General features: G+C 36.7%; 4 protein-coding genes and 1 long non-coding RNA gene across 8 annotated transcripts in view; 2 read left to right on the top strand and 3 right to left on the bottom strand.

The window, feature by feature from the left end:
* LOC105126780 (transcription factor UNE12-like) overlaps window positions 1–1,500 on the top strand; it is a 6,281-nt gene extending 4,781 nt beyond the window's left edge. The window contains exons 5-6 of the mRNA XM_011027750.1: window positions 656–733; window positions 823–1,500. Of these exons, the coding sequence (XP_011026052.1) occupies window positions 656–733; window positions 823–1,053 (309 nt within the window). The 3' untranslated portion in view covers window positions 1,054–1,500. The remainder of the gene's footprint in view (window positions 1–655; window positions 734–822) is intronic.
* On the bottom strand, window positions 1,213–7,892 carry LOC105126782 (NADH dehydrogenase [ubiquinone] flavoprotein 2, mitochondrial-like). 4 transcript variants are annotated; one of them, XM_011027754.1, is made up of 11 exons: window positions 7,683–7,892; window positions 7,557–7,589; window positions 7,383–7,448; window positions 5,881–5,997; window positions 4,600–4,677; window positions 4,409–4,514; window positions 4,248–4,294; window positions 3,616–3,693; window positions 3,447–3,512; window positions 3,219–3,333; window positions 1,213–1,945 (listed from the first exon to the last, which is right to left on the bottom strand). In XM_011027754.1, the coding sequence occupies exons 1-10, from the start codon at window positions 7,746–7,748 to the stop codon at window positions 3,226–3,228; spliced, it is 765 nt and encodes a 254-aa protein (XP_011026056.1). In that variant the 5' UTR covers window positions 7,749–7,892; the 3' UTR covers window positions 1,213–1,945; window positions 3,219–3,225. The 4 variants fall into 4 exon arrangements, with proteins under 4 accessions (XP_011026056.1, XP_011026055.1, XP_011026054.1 ...); XM_011027753.1 differs by lacking the exon at window positions 1,213–1,945 and adding an exon at window positions 2,375–2,393; XM_011027752.1 differs by lacking the exon at window positions 1,213–1,945 and adding an exon at window positions 2,704–3,018.
* Window positions 6,576–7,321, bottom strand: LOC105126781 (uncharacterized). The gene is made up of 2 exons (XR_842486.1): window positions 7,219–7,321; window positions 6,576–7,139 (listed from the first exon to the last, which is right to left on the bottom strand). It is a non-coding gene; the product is annotated as an uncharacterized LOC105126781 (long non-coding RNA).
* A 666-nt stretch (window positions 7,893–8,558) lies between the features above and the next one.
* Window positions 8,559–10,782, top strand: LOC105126779 (protein OSB2, chloroplastic-like). The gene is made up of 5 exons (XM_011027749.1): window positions 8,559–9,177; window positions 9,450–9,588; window positions 9,676–9,757; window positions 9,846–9,952; window positions 10,308–10,782. The coding sequence occupies exons 1-5, from the start codon at window positions 8,804–8,806 to the stop codon at window positions 10,497–10,499; spliced, it is 894 nt and encodes a 297-aa protein (XP_011026051.1). The 5' UTR covers window positions 8,559–8,803; the 3' UTR covers window positions 10,500–10,782.
* A 1,434-nt stretch (window positions 10,783–12,216) lies between these two features.
* Window positions 12,217–13,722, bottom strand: LOC105126778 (auxin-induced protein 22D-like). Its single transcript, XM_011027748.1, has 4 exons — window positions 13,290–13,722; window positions 12,960–13,165; window positions 12,757–12,856; window positions 12,217–12,655 (listed from the first exon to the last, which is right to left on the bottom strand). Exons 1-4 carry the CDS (start codon window positions 13,511–13,513, stop codon window positions 12,586–12,588), a joined length of 600 nt encoding a protein of 199 aa, XP_011026050.1. The 5' UTR covers window positions 13,514–13,722; the 3' UTR covers window positions 12,217–12,585.
* Window positions 13,723–16,650: the final 2,928 nt, after the last annotated feature.

Here is a 16,650-nt window from a genome sequence, read left to right as displayed (position 1 = left end):
GCTCTTTCCCCCCTTTCTACTTTGTTTGAGAATAATTGATTATGTCAGTCAAGGTTCTGATGATTGCTGAACCAATGGGTGATTTTAGCAAGAGTCATTCTTTCATCCAATCTAAACAGGCTTTTATGTCAGAATAGTGGTGGTGTGGTGCCAATTGTTTAGAATATAAAAGCCAAATTATTGGTGGTCAGTTGTTTAGAATATTGATTATGGTCTTTCACATTAATTATGAATTTCCACTTGTCAGTTATTTTAGATTCCCTTTTGTCTTGGGTGTCTACTTTTGTTCTTTGATCCTTCCATTTCTGAACCAAGTTTTTTTTTGTGTCTTTAAATATTGTTGGTGCTTTTGTGGTAGAATTTGTTGCAAGGAAATGAGAGGGTCATGTATAGTTTCCTCAGGAATACTTGGATGCACATAAATTTTAATGAATGACAATATTTTCACTATAAATGACAAATTATAAAATGAAGATTGCCTGCCTGGAAAAGGTGAATTATTATATGTTATGCAATTAAAGTTTGAATATTCAGTGTCTTTTTTAGGTACATACCTCATTCATTGGGAAATGAAGTGCTCACACGAACTGTAATGGATTTATTAATTTCCCCTTTCTTTCCTTCTGTAAATAATGACACATCATCAATTTAACAGGTATTAAGCATGAGTAGACTGGGCGGAGCTGGTGCTGTTGCACCACTTGTAACGGACATCCCACTATCACCAGTTGAGGTAACAAGGAAAAGATAGTGTTTATGGAGGATAATTCACTTCCTTTCCCTTTTGCACCCAGGCAACTGAGCTCACTCCTTTTACTATAGGATGAAACTGGCGAAGGTGGACGAAACCAACTGGCGTGGGAGAAGTGGTCGAATGATGGCACTGAAAGACAGGTAGCTAAGCTAATGGAGGAAAATGTTGGTGCTGCCATGCAGTTTCTCCAATCAAAGGCTCTTTGCATCATGCCCATCTCACTAGCCACTGCAATTTACCACACACAACCACCAGATACCACCACTATTGTTAAACCAGAAACTAACCCCCCGTCATAGAACCGTGGAAAGGGGGAAGCATCCCGTGGTCCCGTTTAAAAGTCACCAAATGCCTAGGGTCCCACTCCTTATTTGTCCCGTTTCAACCCCCACGATCAAATGTTCCCCGAATTTCAAATTGCAATCAAAGTCAGATGCCATAGTTCTTGCCTTTTCCACTTCTTTCCAGCCTTTTTTCAAAACGGGGTTCGATGTCTATGCCTAGAAAAACGCAGGCGCTCTACAGGTTCGAGTGAGAGGAGAGTTTTCAAAGCTCGCATGACATGCTCTTCTTTTGGAATCAGTGGTGGGGGAGTGGAAAATGACGAAAGCACTTTTCTGGTGGAGCTCAATTCTTTTGTAGTGGGTTGTGGGACCTTGTAAAAGTGGTAGACTGAAAGTAAATACTATTATTGTAATAGTGTATTTCAGAGGAAATGGAATGCAAAGGTAGATGTCTGGTTGTTTTAATATGCTGGGTGTTCTAGTCCAACAGAAAATGATGGGGCTACTTTGTTTAAAAAGTGCGCGTGGTGTTTCAAAAGGCAATTTGACTTCTTTTTCTCCTAAATCGTTATTGGATGATGAAATCATTGGAGAGAGACATATCCAATGGGAGATCTGGGTTGTGTTGATTACCGTTACTAAGCCGACTGTTTTGTTAACACAGCCATCTTCCTGGAATCATGAAATGCTCGTTCGGTGCGAATGTGAAATTGAAGGGCAGGAAACAGAATCCTTAACAGAAGGGACTTCGATTCAAGGAGGACAAACTCAAACAGCTTTTGTACGCGTCTTTGAGGTGCTGGTCCTTATCATCAGACATTGCTATCAAATATTTCCACTTCTTGTTGCCCGTTATTAACCGCACTCACGTCTGTGCAACAGCAAGTATCCGCAGCACTTTTTGTACCTGCGATGCTATGTGGATGGATTCATTACAGGGAGAGTTTTTAAGAATACTGTTTTTGAAAATATTTTTCACTTATTCAAATAATATATTTTTTTAATTTTTTAAAAATTATTTTTGATATAATATATCAAAATAATCAAAAAACACTAAACAAAAATATTAATTTAAAATAATAAATAATAAAATTTTTAAAAATACTTTTAAAACACAAAAAAAAAACAGATGAAAAGTTTTAGAACAGAAGAGTTGCAGATACAGAGCTTGTTGGGTTTGGTTTTCGACTCCTCCGTTGACCCTAAACCAACTCTTAGCCTAATACAGAAGTGGGCTAGTCAATTACGACAAATGAAGCGAGTTACTACATCCACGCTTATATTCATGTCTATCGTCTTTAATATCCGCATTTTAGTCGCACACTATACAACTTGGTCATCACCATCCTCAAATCCTACAACGAAAATGGATAAATGTCTATCACTTTCAAGGCACTACAGGAGACAAGTTGATAAAGCAGGGCTGACATCATGATAATCTATCATTTGTTAATACTGTTTGTTCGTTCCTGATGTGGCCCAGTCCATTCGAAGTGCGGAGTACCGCATCAAACATAAACAAATCGTTACAGCTATCACGACATTGGTGAACATTCCTCTTAAGGTCAACAAGCCCAAACAGTAAACCAATTTGGGTATCCAGTTTGCTGGATGGCTCAGTTACCATATAGGGATAGCTCAGAAATCCAAGAAACAAAGCTTGTGGACATGCTAGTCGCTACTGAGTACAGATCCTCATCTGAGAAAAAAATGAAACGAAAAGAAAAAAGCTTGGAAAATATTAACCTCCGAATGACAAACTCATGGGAAATCTGGGTTTCTCACTCCCTCGTTTCACTTCAGAATCAACAAAATTTGACTCGTTATCATATGGTGGTTTTTTCTGTTCCTTCTTTTTTGGTGCCCCGAAGAAACATCTTAGGGATGGTTTTAGAATTACATTTTACGAGCCATGCCATACCCAAGTGTAAACAATAAACTGTTTTCGGTGCCACCATAAAAAGGCAAGCCCTCAACCACCTACAGATTTTATGAGAATCCAAGGACATCTGTTAAGCCATTTCACAACTTGAAATAAGCAGTTGCATGGATTTAAACATCCACCAGAAACCAGGCAGGCAGGAAAATACAAAAAAATGGTTAAGCTTAATGAAACAATAGCAAATCATCAAGCCAGCCTGAAAAACTCCAAGATTTGCATTATTTGAGACAACATTTACCATAGCTTTAGCAGGCATCAAGATCCCGACATGGAGGAGGTTTTGGTTCTCCGTGCAGAGTAGTATTGCCTCCTTCTGGTCCACTCTTAGTGCGTTGTGGGTTTTGTGTGCCATGCTGGAATGCATAAGAGAAATTGAGTTTACAGCAATAATAGCGCTAGTCATATGAGAAACAAATAATCCCGGGGAAAAGTAAAGATAATCAAAATCCCCTGCCAGTAGTCTTACCGGTGGCTTTTCCCCCTTTCTTAGCATCTCAACTATCTCAACCACTCGTTTTGGAGTAACATCTTCCTGCAATTAAAATGAAAGACCAACATAAAATTCTAAAAGTTTTACATCATCTGAACACACTAATACTCAACTTTTAAGGACAGGGGGATTATCATGGACCCACGTAATAATTGTAAGTATATCCTTCAGATCCATTGGAGTAATCGGCAACTGTAATCATAGGAGCATTTACGCAACATCCCTGCAGAAAAGCAGTAACTAATATCACACCATGCATCCATAACAAAAGATGGTCAAGAGTATCATAAAAGACCTGTATTTCTTTATCCAAGTTCACATAGTTTTTGTACTTTTTAAGTGGATGGATTGCCACCCCTTAACCACCAATTGCCTATGAAATTGGGTTCGATCTCTCTGCTAAGATGGCAAGAGCCTTTACAATCTAAGCTAATCAATATATTTGCATTTGATCACCTTCTAATACCCTTATACAATTCCATGTGGTTACCCCACAGGAGAGGAGCACTCAAACAGTAATATGTGTAGCAAGATAACTGGGTGATCCATAACAAAATACCCATAATTTCTGTTGCTAGTTTTCCTCTTTGAATTTGTTAATTAGAAACCAAAGATTTCAACTAAACCTAGCAATAAACACATTGAAATCCATTTTCCAAAAAATTCATTGGAGCATCCAGCATGGATGTAGTTCTTTCTTATTACTGAGTCCTGATTCAAGTACAACCTAAGGAAAACAGTGCTTCATTTAATAAAGATGGATGAAGAAATACTCACCATACATTCCATTTCTCCAACAGAGAAAAGGCCATCCTTGGTTACTTCTGCACGTTAAAAATTGGAGGCAAGGGTTTATTCTCCAAATCTCAAGTCAAATTCTAAATAACAAGTGATCCACTATAACGTGAAAGAAGCCAAGCACGTTATTCAGAGCTCACCATTGCGCTTCACTCCCAAGTGTTTTAGCAATGCATCTTCAATTTCCCGTGAACCTCGTATCATACATGGTGTTGTGCCACAAACCAATAGATGATATTTGCCCACCTGAAAAACCAAATAAAGAGGCTCGTGAAATTGCATTACGCATTCGTAGAGAAAGCAAGATGTAAAAAAGGATAAATTTTCTTACAGGAGACCGGTTGAACATTGAGTAAAACGTTGCGACTTCATACACACGGATAGGGGCAACTTCTATTACCTTAGCCACCTAGAGGATCCACAAAACATTTCAATACTGTTAATCATATATCAGTCTGCTTTCCAGTACAATTATCTTTCTCAGTCACATGAAGATATCCAAAAATTTGAAATTTAAAGCAAACAGGTTTAAAAACTAAGAAAAACAAAGTGGCAACACACGTTAGCAAAACAAGTTCATGATCTGATTATATGAATCAAATAATCCAGTAAATCTCAATGAAACTCAGAAGGAAAAATAATAAAATATTTGATATAAAATAATACAATTCATGGCCATCTTGGATTTTTATCAATCTATCCATTTATGTTCAAGATATCAATTATTTTGCATCTCCTATAATTTTATGCTCTACAAATAAGAACAGAGGGACAAAAAGAATGTCACACCCGCTGAAGCAAGAATACCATACATAGTGCCAAGCACAAAACCATCCTCAAACTAAACAGGGTAGCTTTAATGTTTATTCTACTAGGTTATTTTTTTCCCCTGATAGATACAGCAATATTAGGTACAACCTTCAAGAAAATAAATTGGCTCCTAGTTTTTTTTTTTTTTTTTGGTTTGATGGTCAGGAGGTATCCCAAGGCTAGCTTGCCTGAATCTCCATCGTCCAGTCACAGGCATGCCATCAATACCATGATTATGGGGTATGAAATTCACTAGAAGATAGATCCTCATAACTTGGCCTTGGAATTGAAGAATGGTTGACAAAGTTGATATGACAAAATGTGATCATATGTGAATTTTGGATACGCATATTCAATTGCTTATGTCATTAAGAAATGCATTTTCTAGTTCTCCATTAGCTTGGGGTTGGGGGGTCCGATAATGCCAAATCATGATTTTGGAGTATTTTTTTAGCTTGATTACCATTGGAAAAGTCATGTGAAAAGAGGGGGGGAAAACAGTAACTATGGCCAGATTTACCCAACTTCGAACCAGATGTAATCCCTAAATGATTCAACAACAGACAAGCAACCAACAAAATGTTAAACACAATATGATAAAATATCATATAACATTTCATTAAAATAGAAAGGCACCATGATATGCTAGCATCCAACTCTCACAGCAAATATTTTGTTTACCACAAACATATCAAATGTGCCATTAAATTCCCTGTATTTAACAAGACTAGTTCAAATTTCCTGCTAGAAGTTTATAAATGTGAATTAAAATCAGTAGTTTTTGTACATCATGTCCACTTACAGCATTCATTGCTGAAACAGGGAGCCATCCTCCATGCTGTTGCTGTGCAAGATCTAACAGAGGAATAACTGCGGATTGCTTGTAGTTGGATGGATAATGAGATATTATTTCTTTAACCTGACATCAGAGGTTATGAAAAATGAAATGCTAACATCTAAACATTAATAGACAATCAGTTAAGAGAACAATCAATGTTTTTGGTGAAGGGAGTTAAAGATAGGGGCTAGGCAAGCTTCTGTTCAATTGAGATTCCAGGGTTATAAGGGCCAGCATTCATACTTTGATCGACTGCCCTGCTACTGCAGTACAAGAATCCAAGGCTAATTGCCTCACCCATTCATACTAATTGAGCAACCCTTCATGCCTAGAAGCCACTTAAAAATTGGATATGTACTGCTGATTTAAGGAAACAAAGTTTTATCCTTATGAATAGCTAATTTTTTTTGGTGAATTCATAGGTGCATGATCCTAACATAATTGAAGAATGTAAACAGTTGTCTTTGTGATATACAGAATTTTAGGTACAAGCTGCTGATGTTATGTTTCACCCTCATCTTCCTCACAACAATGATGAGATCATTATATCACCATGGTCACATTAAAGGAGAAATAGCTACAACCATCAAAATTGTCTGTACATGTTTAACAGTCACGCTACCGAAACAAGAAAGAAAATTACCAAAACTCTCATTGAAGACAGAAGAAGAGGAGAATTATTCCCCATGTATGAATACATTACTGTATGGCCAAAAGTAATAACAATCCTGAGAAAGAAGCCTCCTTTAAATGCAAAGAGTTCACTATCATCTACTAACACAGAGTTTTAACTCCTATACAAGTTGTTACATCAGCACTCCAAGAGAGGAAAAGAAGTTACAGCCCAGGCACCCAGTAAGTTTCACACAATAATAGCCCGCATCACCCTCCAATGCAGTTCCTCTATGACACTGAAGAAGAAGGTCACCGAATCATAAATTGCTTTTATCGATCACCTTTCTCATATATTTGCTAGAGGCTATAACCTTCTTCAAGGCCATAAACGAAAACGCTAACATACCAACAAAATGATCACTCCATGCCAAAGTCTCCTATAACTAACCAATATTATGCACAAAGCATTTAATTCCAAACCTGCATTTATCATATAACACTCCCATTTCAGTGGCCCAACTTACATAGCATCATCATAATTATAGATTCTTCTGATTTACAAGGTCATTACCTTCACGACCAGGCTTTAGTTTAGTAAGGCTATCCATCTCGCCACACCCAATAGCTTGGCAGGAGACAGTTTCTAATTTCTAAACAACCCAGGCCAAAGTTTAAAATACACCAAACTTGGCTTGTCTCCGCCGATTACTACTAATAATTATGAATATAAATGATCAAGATTTATTGAAAATACAAGCAAAATTAAGTGAAAATGCCATATACACAGACCGAAAGAAAAATAATAAGAGTGAATTACTTCAAGATTAAAATTATTAGCTATTTCACATTACCTTCTCTTTGTTCGCCGCCGTAAACTCCCATGGAAGGTCCGGATTGTTATCCGGAGTATTAAGGTGCTGCACCAAACCCCAATTTCATTTCACACAACAGTAATTTCAAAAATAAATAATGAAAAATTCAATGCGAACAGTCAAAATTTCGTAGCAGGGAGGATTAGTGCTTACATAGTTCAAGGCAGTGGAGAAGGATCGAGATGCCTGTGGAAATGAGAGAGACGGAGAGAAATGAGATCGAAGGAGGCGATTGGATGCAGAGAAAAACGATAGGAAATAAAAATCGAAGGAGAAAACCTGAGGAGTTAAGCGGAGAGCTTGACGGATCTCGAGAAGACGCGTGGCTCCGAGACGAGCTAGCATTTTCGGGGGACGCTGAGCTCAGTGCAGAGTGAAGACGATTTGGTTGGGTGGGACGATGCCGATGATAGTGACCACAAATCCGATAGGAAATGAACGAAGCCAGCATGTTCCGAGTATGATGCGTGCACAAGCCAATCGGCGAGGGGTAGGCGAGCTTCTGTTTTCGTCAGGCCCATTAATCTAGCCTGCTCTTTGAATCTGGACACGTGGAGATAGGTGGATGTGGATTGTTTTAAGGCCCGGCCCATAAAACATAGAGAAGCTGTCCTTTTTTGTTTCTTCTTCTTCTGGATTTCTAAAAATAAAAATAATAAATGAGAATTTAATCAGTTTTAATGTTATTTATCGATTAGATAAAGTGACTCACAGTGGATCATCTGGAATATGATTAATTAAAATTATATATTAATTTTCTATTTTTTTATCAATTTTCATACTCGGAGAGAATTTTTTCATATTAAATTAAATTGGATGAGATTTGCCCTAAAAAAATTTATGCTTTTTTTTATCAAAATTTATTTATTAGAGGAATATTTGCCATTTATATTGCATTCTATGTTTAATTTGTTGTCAACTCATATTAATATTTGGAAAAAAAATTAATTGAAAGTTCTTTCTAAATCAATTATTTTATACAATTTTATTAAGTTTTTTTTTTTTTTGAAATACCTTTTGCGAAAGACGGTTGTTCTTACTCTTAATATATATATATATTCCTTTCTAATTTTTTTATTTATTTCAAAGAGACTAACATATTAATTTAATATAAATTGTTCTGAAATAAAAACAGGGTGCTAGTACGGATACATGCCAAGCCCAAAGACAATGCCAAAACTGAAACTAGCCCATCTTCCCTGCGAAAGGGGACACCATTCATCTCCTGAACAAGGATAACCAGAAGAGTGCGGTGAAAAGAGGAGCCAAAAACCCTTGAGAGATATTTCCCCGCAAAACCAAACTCACCACCGCATTCACAGTATCGGCACCTTTAAAACTCACCGTTTCATGGGCATTCACTGCCATAAAGTCTAAATCTAAATCACAGCAAGACCAAAATGTTTCAACTTCCACCAATGGCTCTAGAGCAAACACTAGCATTATCACCAACAGCTAACCTATTTTTTTCCATTCCAAAAAACCCTCTCACAAACATCAAAATCCCTACTCTACCCCTAAGCCCCCTTTCCTCATCTAAGAAGTCCCTCCCCAAACGCAGCTTGAAATGCTCCATTGACTACAGAGACAACCACTACAGTCAAACGGTTACGCATGCTAAACCGGCTGAGATTCAATGGAACAAGGAGCTCTGTAACTCGGTGCATCTCATCGGCATCGTTGGGATCCCTGTGGAAATCAAGCACCTCCCCTCCGGCAAGGTAGTCGCTTGGACTCGACTTGCTGTCAAGAAATCGGCAACCGACACCTCCTGGTAAACAAAATGCACATATGCAAAACATAAGTGAAGTTTTTTTTTAATTTAACAAGTTGAATTTTGTACTTTTAATTATTTACAGTTGCATCTGCGTAGCCTAGAAATAGGTACATTTAATGGCATGTGTTCAGTATCTGTTACCTTTTACTTGTAGGGCTCTGTCACACATTTGTTTCCTGCTTTCCTGTGATATTACAAGCATTGCAGTTTGCTTCATAGGGTTTAAATTTCATAAACCCTTTATGGAAATGATAATGCGTGTTTCCCAGGATCAATTTGACTTTCTGGGATGAGTTGGCCCAAGTTGTTTCTCAGCATGTAGAGAAAGGCCAGCAAATATACGTGTCTGGTCGTCTGATTTCAGATTCAGTTGAAAATGATGATGGGAAGCTGCAGACCTACTACAAGGTTCTGTTATGGTCATATATGCTTCTAGGCTAGTTTTTTAAATAAGCTTATTCAATTGGATTTTTATCTTGTTCCAACATCTTGCAGGTGGTTGTCCAGCAGCTGAATTTTATAGAGAGGAGCTCTCCGACAGGATTATATGACCGAGGCTTTAATAACGTGGAAGCTGGTAAATGGCATGTCTTTTATGACATAAGATTTCGAATGTAAAGTTATTGTTTGGTTGTTGACGTTATTTGATGTTTAACTGCCTGCAGGTAGAAAGTTTGGTAATAACACTGCAAATGACATGGGTTCCACAGAAGAACGGTGGCAAGCATTTTTTGCTAGTCCGTTGGAGTGGTGGGATAACAGGAAGGACAAGGTAGTCGTCTTAGTTAATAAATTGGAAAATGCATGCATACATATGCTTCTTGCCATTGGTGTTTGATTGGAAAGTTCTTGAGTGCTTGCTTTTGATGCGGTGATCATTTTGTGTTTGTATGTTCTGAAAACAATTTCTTCGTGCATTAAAATTCTGTTTTATTGTTGTTCTGTTAATCCATTCTCATTTTATGGTGTTTTTCATAATTGTTTATGAAAATGGATCAAGAAGCCTGAAGTAGTCAGCCTTTTGTTAATACTGCATCAGGACTTCAAATTGATTGTTTGCTGTTATATATTCCTATATGCTTCATTCATTATGTTAATTCACCATTATTAATTTCTTTGATTTACAGAGGAACCCAAAATATCCTGATTTCAAGCACAAAGACACTGGAGAAGCTTTGTGGGTTGAAGGCAGGTACAATCCATCCTGGGTGAAGTCACAATTAGCTATATTGGATGAAAGAATGGGGTCTTTTCGTGATCAGGACTCTAAGTTGCGTTTAAGTTCAATGTCTGGTGATGATTTCTTGTCCTTATCATAGCGGGTAGTGCCTTTCCCCCCATTACTGGTGTTACTTATGGTGGAATTCCTGCTTATCAAGTTATTTTCCCTCTTTATCTGAGGTAATTTTTTAAGGATCCAGAATAGGCTTTGTATTTATATTATGTGATGTAGAAATATATTGACTATGAGTTGTAAGTTTAGTCGTGGCTTTTGAAGCATTTAGAACTTGAATCAACATGCTTATCATTATAAAACATAGTTCTTCATTTTGGCCTAAAGAAACATGTCCAACATGGACTGGTATTTCTTCATGGATTTAATCAGGAGCATTATATAGCGTATTCTATGTAAGATTGAATTATTTTAGTGTTTATGCATGAGTGCTTGGTTGGACCTCAATCCATCCAGCTTGGCTTCAACTTGATCTGTTACTACCATGGGCTAAGTAAAGGAGTAGGATGTAGAGCTAACATAATTAAGGAAATCAACACGAGATTTGTTGAGATATGCATGTAATCCCACGTCAGAGTTTTTGTATATGATGTACACATAACCCATGGCTTAGACTTAATATTTGGCAGTGTCATACCTGAGCTCTTGCGCCTTTACTACGTCCTCAACAATCATGTTTGATTTTTTGTACTTTGCTCACTACTAGTAGCTTACAATAAAAGTAATTAGAGAAGACATGACTGATGATGAATAGATGCCCCTGTTGTCTTAATCGCAATGTTTCTGTTATTCACAATGATCAGAGATACTCTTTCAGCTTTTCACTAGCTTGCTCTATTGAAACTCAATGTCCATAGATGATAGAGGTAGCAAGGCTTCAAGAATACAGAAATTCTAGAACTGGTAGCAGCTCTAGTGTCTCCTCCCTAGCTACCATTTAGAATAGGAGGGAATCAAAGAACTTTATTCTCCTATCAGCAATCTTTCTAGTCATTGTTGATGACGAGTTATAAATACTGAAATACGTTTCTCACCGGATCATCTTTGTAGATTTTGTTGCTCTCTCTTCCTAGAAATGGAAGTTTGCCAGAGTCATAATCATCTGCCTGCCCCCTTTATTTTTTTATTTTTTTTTGGTCTTGCATATACATATTGAAGTTTCAATCTGAATGTTAGTAACGTACTCTCATAGAATCGGGTAAAGCCCTTCCAGGCAATCTGGCTTGGATGGGATTCATTCTCCAGCAAATTGGTGGAAAGGTATCCGCAATTTTTCTATACATTCCTGAAAACCCAGTTTCATCTCTTCTCTGAATGAATGAAGTGTGATGTTAGCATCCATCCTTGTAAATGATCATCTAGCTATTTAGTGCTCGAACTGGGTTTTTTTATTGGACTTACCCCCATTTCTCCCTGTTATGTCAAAAACAATATTTGTTGGATGAATTGAGACGTCCAGTATTAGATGGAACCCTAATGTGGAATTAAAATGCTCTCAAAGTAACTCTTCCTATCGTGGGATTGAAGAGGGTATGAGTTCCTGCTGGAATTTCTCTTTTGAACCATCAATGGAAAAAGGAAAATATTGTTGAACTAGATTTGGAAAATATTGTTGGAAATAAGGTCTTTGGATTTATATCAAAGTCCATTCAATCTCACATTCCCCTACAAATGCTATGCCTCATGTATGACTATACCAAATCTCATTTAGACTGTTAAGCATAAAAAAGAGCCTCAATTACCAAGTAAAAGCAAATATTTTCTATCTCTGTTTCTAGCACTGAATATTGAACACTCGTATATGATTAAGAAAAAAAAAGCATAATCTTTTGTATCTGTAGTGTAATTGATACATATCCAAATCTAGGAAGAAAGCGATACATTTTCTCTGTGCAGTTGGATCTCGAGAATTTCCATTTATTCTCTTTCCCAGCTGTATTAATTCTTTATGATTTTAGAAAACAAAAACAAAATGAAGGCAAAATCAAGCTACACGGAGAAGGGAAAGTGAAAAAGCATCTCATCAAATATGTTTCTGTTCTATCACAGTAACCTTGAGAGACCTCACAATCTCTTGTAGAACCCCAAGGCAGATTACTCTCGTCCTAAACATCTCCAAATCTCCTTTCGTTGACACGTTTTGAACAATCGTGTTCTGTATATGCTTTTTGTTAACATCCCAATCCTCTAGCTTCTGATCCCTTCATAATTCTCAGCCTCTTGCAGGTGGAGATAAACATACTGCAATACGATCAAAACCCTTGTAAGTTTGGGGAAACAGATAGCTGGGAGAGCACTAAATCTATATAAAAGATAAAGAACCCGTGGAAGATGGAACTTACTCCCATGGAACGTCTCCAACAAGCATCCAGTCTCCATCTTTATCTTCGTAAGTAGGAGCAAAGTCAGATTCATTGTATCCTTCCTTCTCCGAGTACTCTCCTGAAACATTTGTTTAGACTCTAATTAGAAACGATGAAACAATATTTAATCCATCATCATTACTATTATCATATATGTGATAAGGGAGTCTGCATATACTTACCGATGGTAAGCTTGAACATATCTTCCAATGCTTTGAGGAGCTCTGGGTAGCTCTTGTACACCTTAAGATCAATCTTCCTGAGATAAGGAGCTCCATCCACGCTCACTTTGACGTACATTCCAGCACCATCAACTCGGTCATTTTTCTTTGGTTGCAAGCAATTTTTCCTGTAAGATCGGATTGGTGGCCATCCCACTACTTGTGCCCTGCCATCATTAGCCAACACAAACATGTTATCACAGGAGATATTCGACACAAAACAACGCAGTTGCTCATCTTCATGTCTGGAAAGATTAGGCTGTTCAATATGTTAGAGGTGAAAGAACTTACTTGGCAGGAGGGGCACCATCTCCTTCACAATTTTCAACATTGGAGGACAGACTAGAGCTGCCCTTGGACCTAGACTCCTCTGATATTTCTGGTGATGCTCTCTTGTTACTCCTAAAACTAGGAGTAGTTGATGGTTTCTCTGGCTCATCGCTTCCGGGCAACCCTAATCTCAGTTCTGTTGCCTTTAGATTTAGATGCCTTTCGTATGCCATTGACCTCTCCATTGCTTATCACAAATCTTAGAGCAAAACTTGATGATACCAAACAATAATTAATCTATCTTTTGGCCACGCTACAATCTCTTGCGCAGAGGGAATTCTTGAATATTCCAAATCAATCAAACTTGAACTATTTCTTGAAACTGTGGTTGTGATGCTGAGAAAGATGAGATGCAGAAATAGTTTTATAAGGGTTGTTAACAAGGGACAATATCCAGGTGACTTATTCTGTTCGTGCATGAATTTCATTGATCAGGAATGATTTCCCCACAAACCTGTGCCACACGCTCTACCCTCTGGACCAATCACATATTGCCTAGTAGGGTTTGCAGGTGGGCTCACAGAAACTCGCCTGAGTTATGCGCGTGGAGCTGAATCATTGAAGTGAAAGACGGCAACAGATATCATTTCTTGTCAAATTAGACGCACAATGGAGTTTGGTGTTGTCAGTGTGGGGGACAAAGAAGAGACAAGCACGGCCGATGGTATTGAAGGCTGGGGACCAGGAACGAACGGATGAGATTTGATTCTTTGAGAGGCAAATCATGGAACGTTGGATCTTGAGGGTTTGATGGGAACATCCCCATGTGACCTGAGGGTCCCTTGTGGATGTCTTTGATTGGCAATGCATGATCATATGGGTTTGACATAAATGGGACCCTCTGTGTTTGGAATTTGATTTGGTCTCGTGGACGGTACATGACATGTGTAATGTCATGTGGCATGGTCAGCTCTTGCCTTTTTGAGCTTACATGACCTTAAATGAATTATGCCATTCTTTTTTCTTTTATAAAGGCTGTACTATTATCTATGTTGTAATATAAAAATAGTAATTTTTCAGTAGAAGAATTTTTTTAATCATATAAAAATTATGATACATTTAACTTCATATATTCAAAAATAACCTAATTGTCATTAAAAATATAGCTTAACTTGAAAAATTCAAAATACCTTTTAAAAAATTATTAAAATAATAATATATTAAATTAATTTTAAATAACCCAATTTAATTTACTAAATTCACGAGCTACATTACAAGATCATAATAACTTCATATAAAACAAATTAAAATAAATTATATAATATAATTTTTAATTAACTCAATATTAAATAATAAAATTTTAAAAAATAAAAAAGACACAAAAACTCCCTAGATAAACTCAGGTAATGAGACTAGGAAACCCCATAAAAAAATTAAAATAAATTTTAATTTTTAATTTTCAATAAACATTTTTTGAATAATAAAATTAGAAGAAAATCAATATAAGACAAAAAAAACATAATAAAATGACTCGGGTAATGTAACGAGAATACTCCAATAAAAAATAAACTAAAATAAATTATAAACATAATAAAATGACTCGGGGGTAATGTAACGAGAATACTCTAATAAAAAATAAACTAAAATAAATTATAATTTTTAATTTTTAATTAATCTAATATTAAAAAATAAAATTAAAAAAATATATCATTTAAAAAAATTAAATCGAATCAAATTAACTTGGAAGAACAATAATATAAATAATAAAACTAATATAATTATATAAAAAACAAAATATAATAAATTGTAATATCTAATTTTTAATAAATTAAATGATAAAATTAAAAAAAAAATTATTATAATAAATAATATTTTGTGAAGTGTTAAACAGCAGAGTCACCATCCTTTTGGTTTTTGTTAATTGTTAAAAAAAAAAGGGTTTCTACCGCAAGGCAATGTAGGCAAGTAGAATTCAACGTCAAGATGTTCCTCCTTCCAACCACACTGCCCCCACATTAACTACAGGGAAAGATGTCACCATTTAACTTTGAGTCTATCTCCTAGCCATGAGCACACATTAAATGCCTGCATCCATGGGAGCCCCGTGACCACCTACTCAAGGCAAAATCTTTGTTTAGTCAAGCCTTGTGGCGTATAATTTACAACCCAATCTCATATGGCTCGCAAATCTTCTCGGTTCTGCGATTAATTGAACGATAGGAATGCGTAACAACTACAGTCTTTTTCTCCGTAATGCGATAGTGCTGTCTGATTGTTACCTTTGTAATTCTCGTCCACATTTTATTTTTTTTTAATTTTGGCCATGATCTTTAGAATTTTGATAGGTGTAAAAACACACAGCCTCCGCGAGTCCGCTATCTTGGCAGGTTTGAGATTTAAGTAATTTGGTAGCAAGATATTCATTTGCTCGTGCATAATTCTAGCTCCGACTGCGACTTCAATTTCTTCAACCATATCATCAACCTTCCTTTTGAAATAGTCGACTGCTTTGCTGCCTGGACTCTGTGATTCACTACCAAAATCATGTTTGCCCTTTCCATGGAACATTTATGTATAGAAAAGTTCGATTAAAATGCTCCCTCTCCCAGTCGAAAATGAACCTGGTTGTGTTGGAGGAGTGAAACTCTTTCCAGGAAAAGTGGCTGGCTTGATCTTTTCTTCTGGCGATGAGATTCCAGCCTTTGAAAGTGCTTGGCATTTTCCTAAAACTGTACAGAAACATGAGCCAACTTGGTTCGGAGTGGTCGATATTGTCAAAAAAAATTGAACCAATCATGTGCACGGACGCATAAAGGATTCGTGGTGCCTACTCAGCGATGCTGTGTCTAATCTTTCTCTGTCAGGCAAGCTCAAAGAAAGGGAAGATGAAGCATCTGACAGGCATGGAACATACCGCAGGACCAGTTGCTTTTAATAAGATTGGAATAAATTCCCTGGTTCAAAGAGAAAGGAAGAATTCTGAGCATCCATTTTCAAATTAACTGCATTAAAAATCTGTTCATTATAAAAATCTATACGCGATGGTGCTATGCAATACAGTACAGGATGTTCTAGTTATGAAAAAAAATGCTTCGGATGTTCTAGTTATGAAAAAAAATACTTCTTGTATACTGGCTGTGAAACCACCCTAATTTGTCAATAATATTAGGCACCAATTGTACTGGCTGTAAAACCACCCTAATTTGTCAATAATGTTAGGCACCAATTTGTCAATAATGTTAGGCATAAATTTGGTGCCACCTACATTGCCCTTATCTTTTGCATGGATGTTTACCTATAAATAGGCAATGCATCCAAGCATTATAGATACACCACAAGAGAGAAAGAAGAGAGGGTGAGGAGAGAGTAATCCCACAAAATT

This window comes from Populus euphratica, unplaced genomic scaffold, assembly GCF_000495115.2.
Source record: "Populus euphratica unplaced genomic scaffold, PopEup_1.0 scaffold30.1, whole genome shotgun sequence".
Taxonomy (NCBI): domain Eukaryota; kingdom Viridiplantae; phylum Streptophyta; class Magnoliopsida; order Malpighiales; family Salicaceae; genus Populus; species Populus euphratica.
The sequence above is the reverse complement of the archived record's forward strand: the minus strand, read 5'-3'. Positions and strand labels throughout refer to the sequence as shown.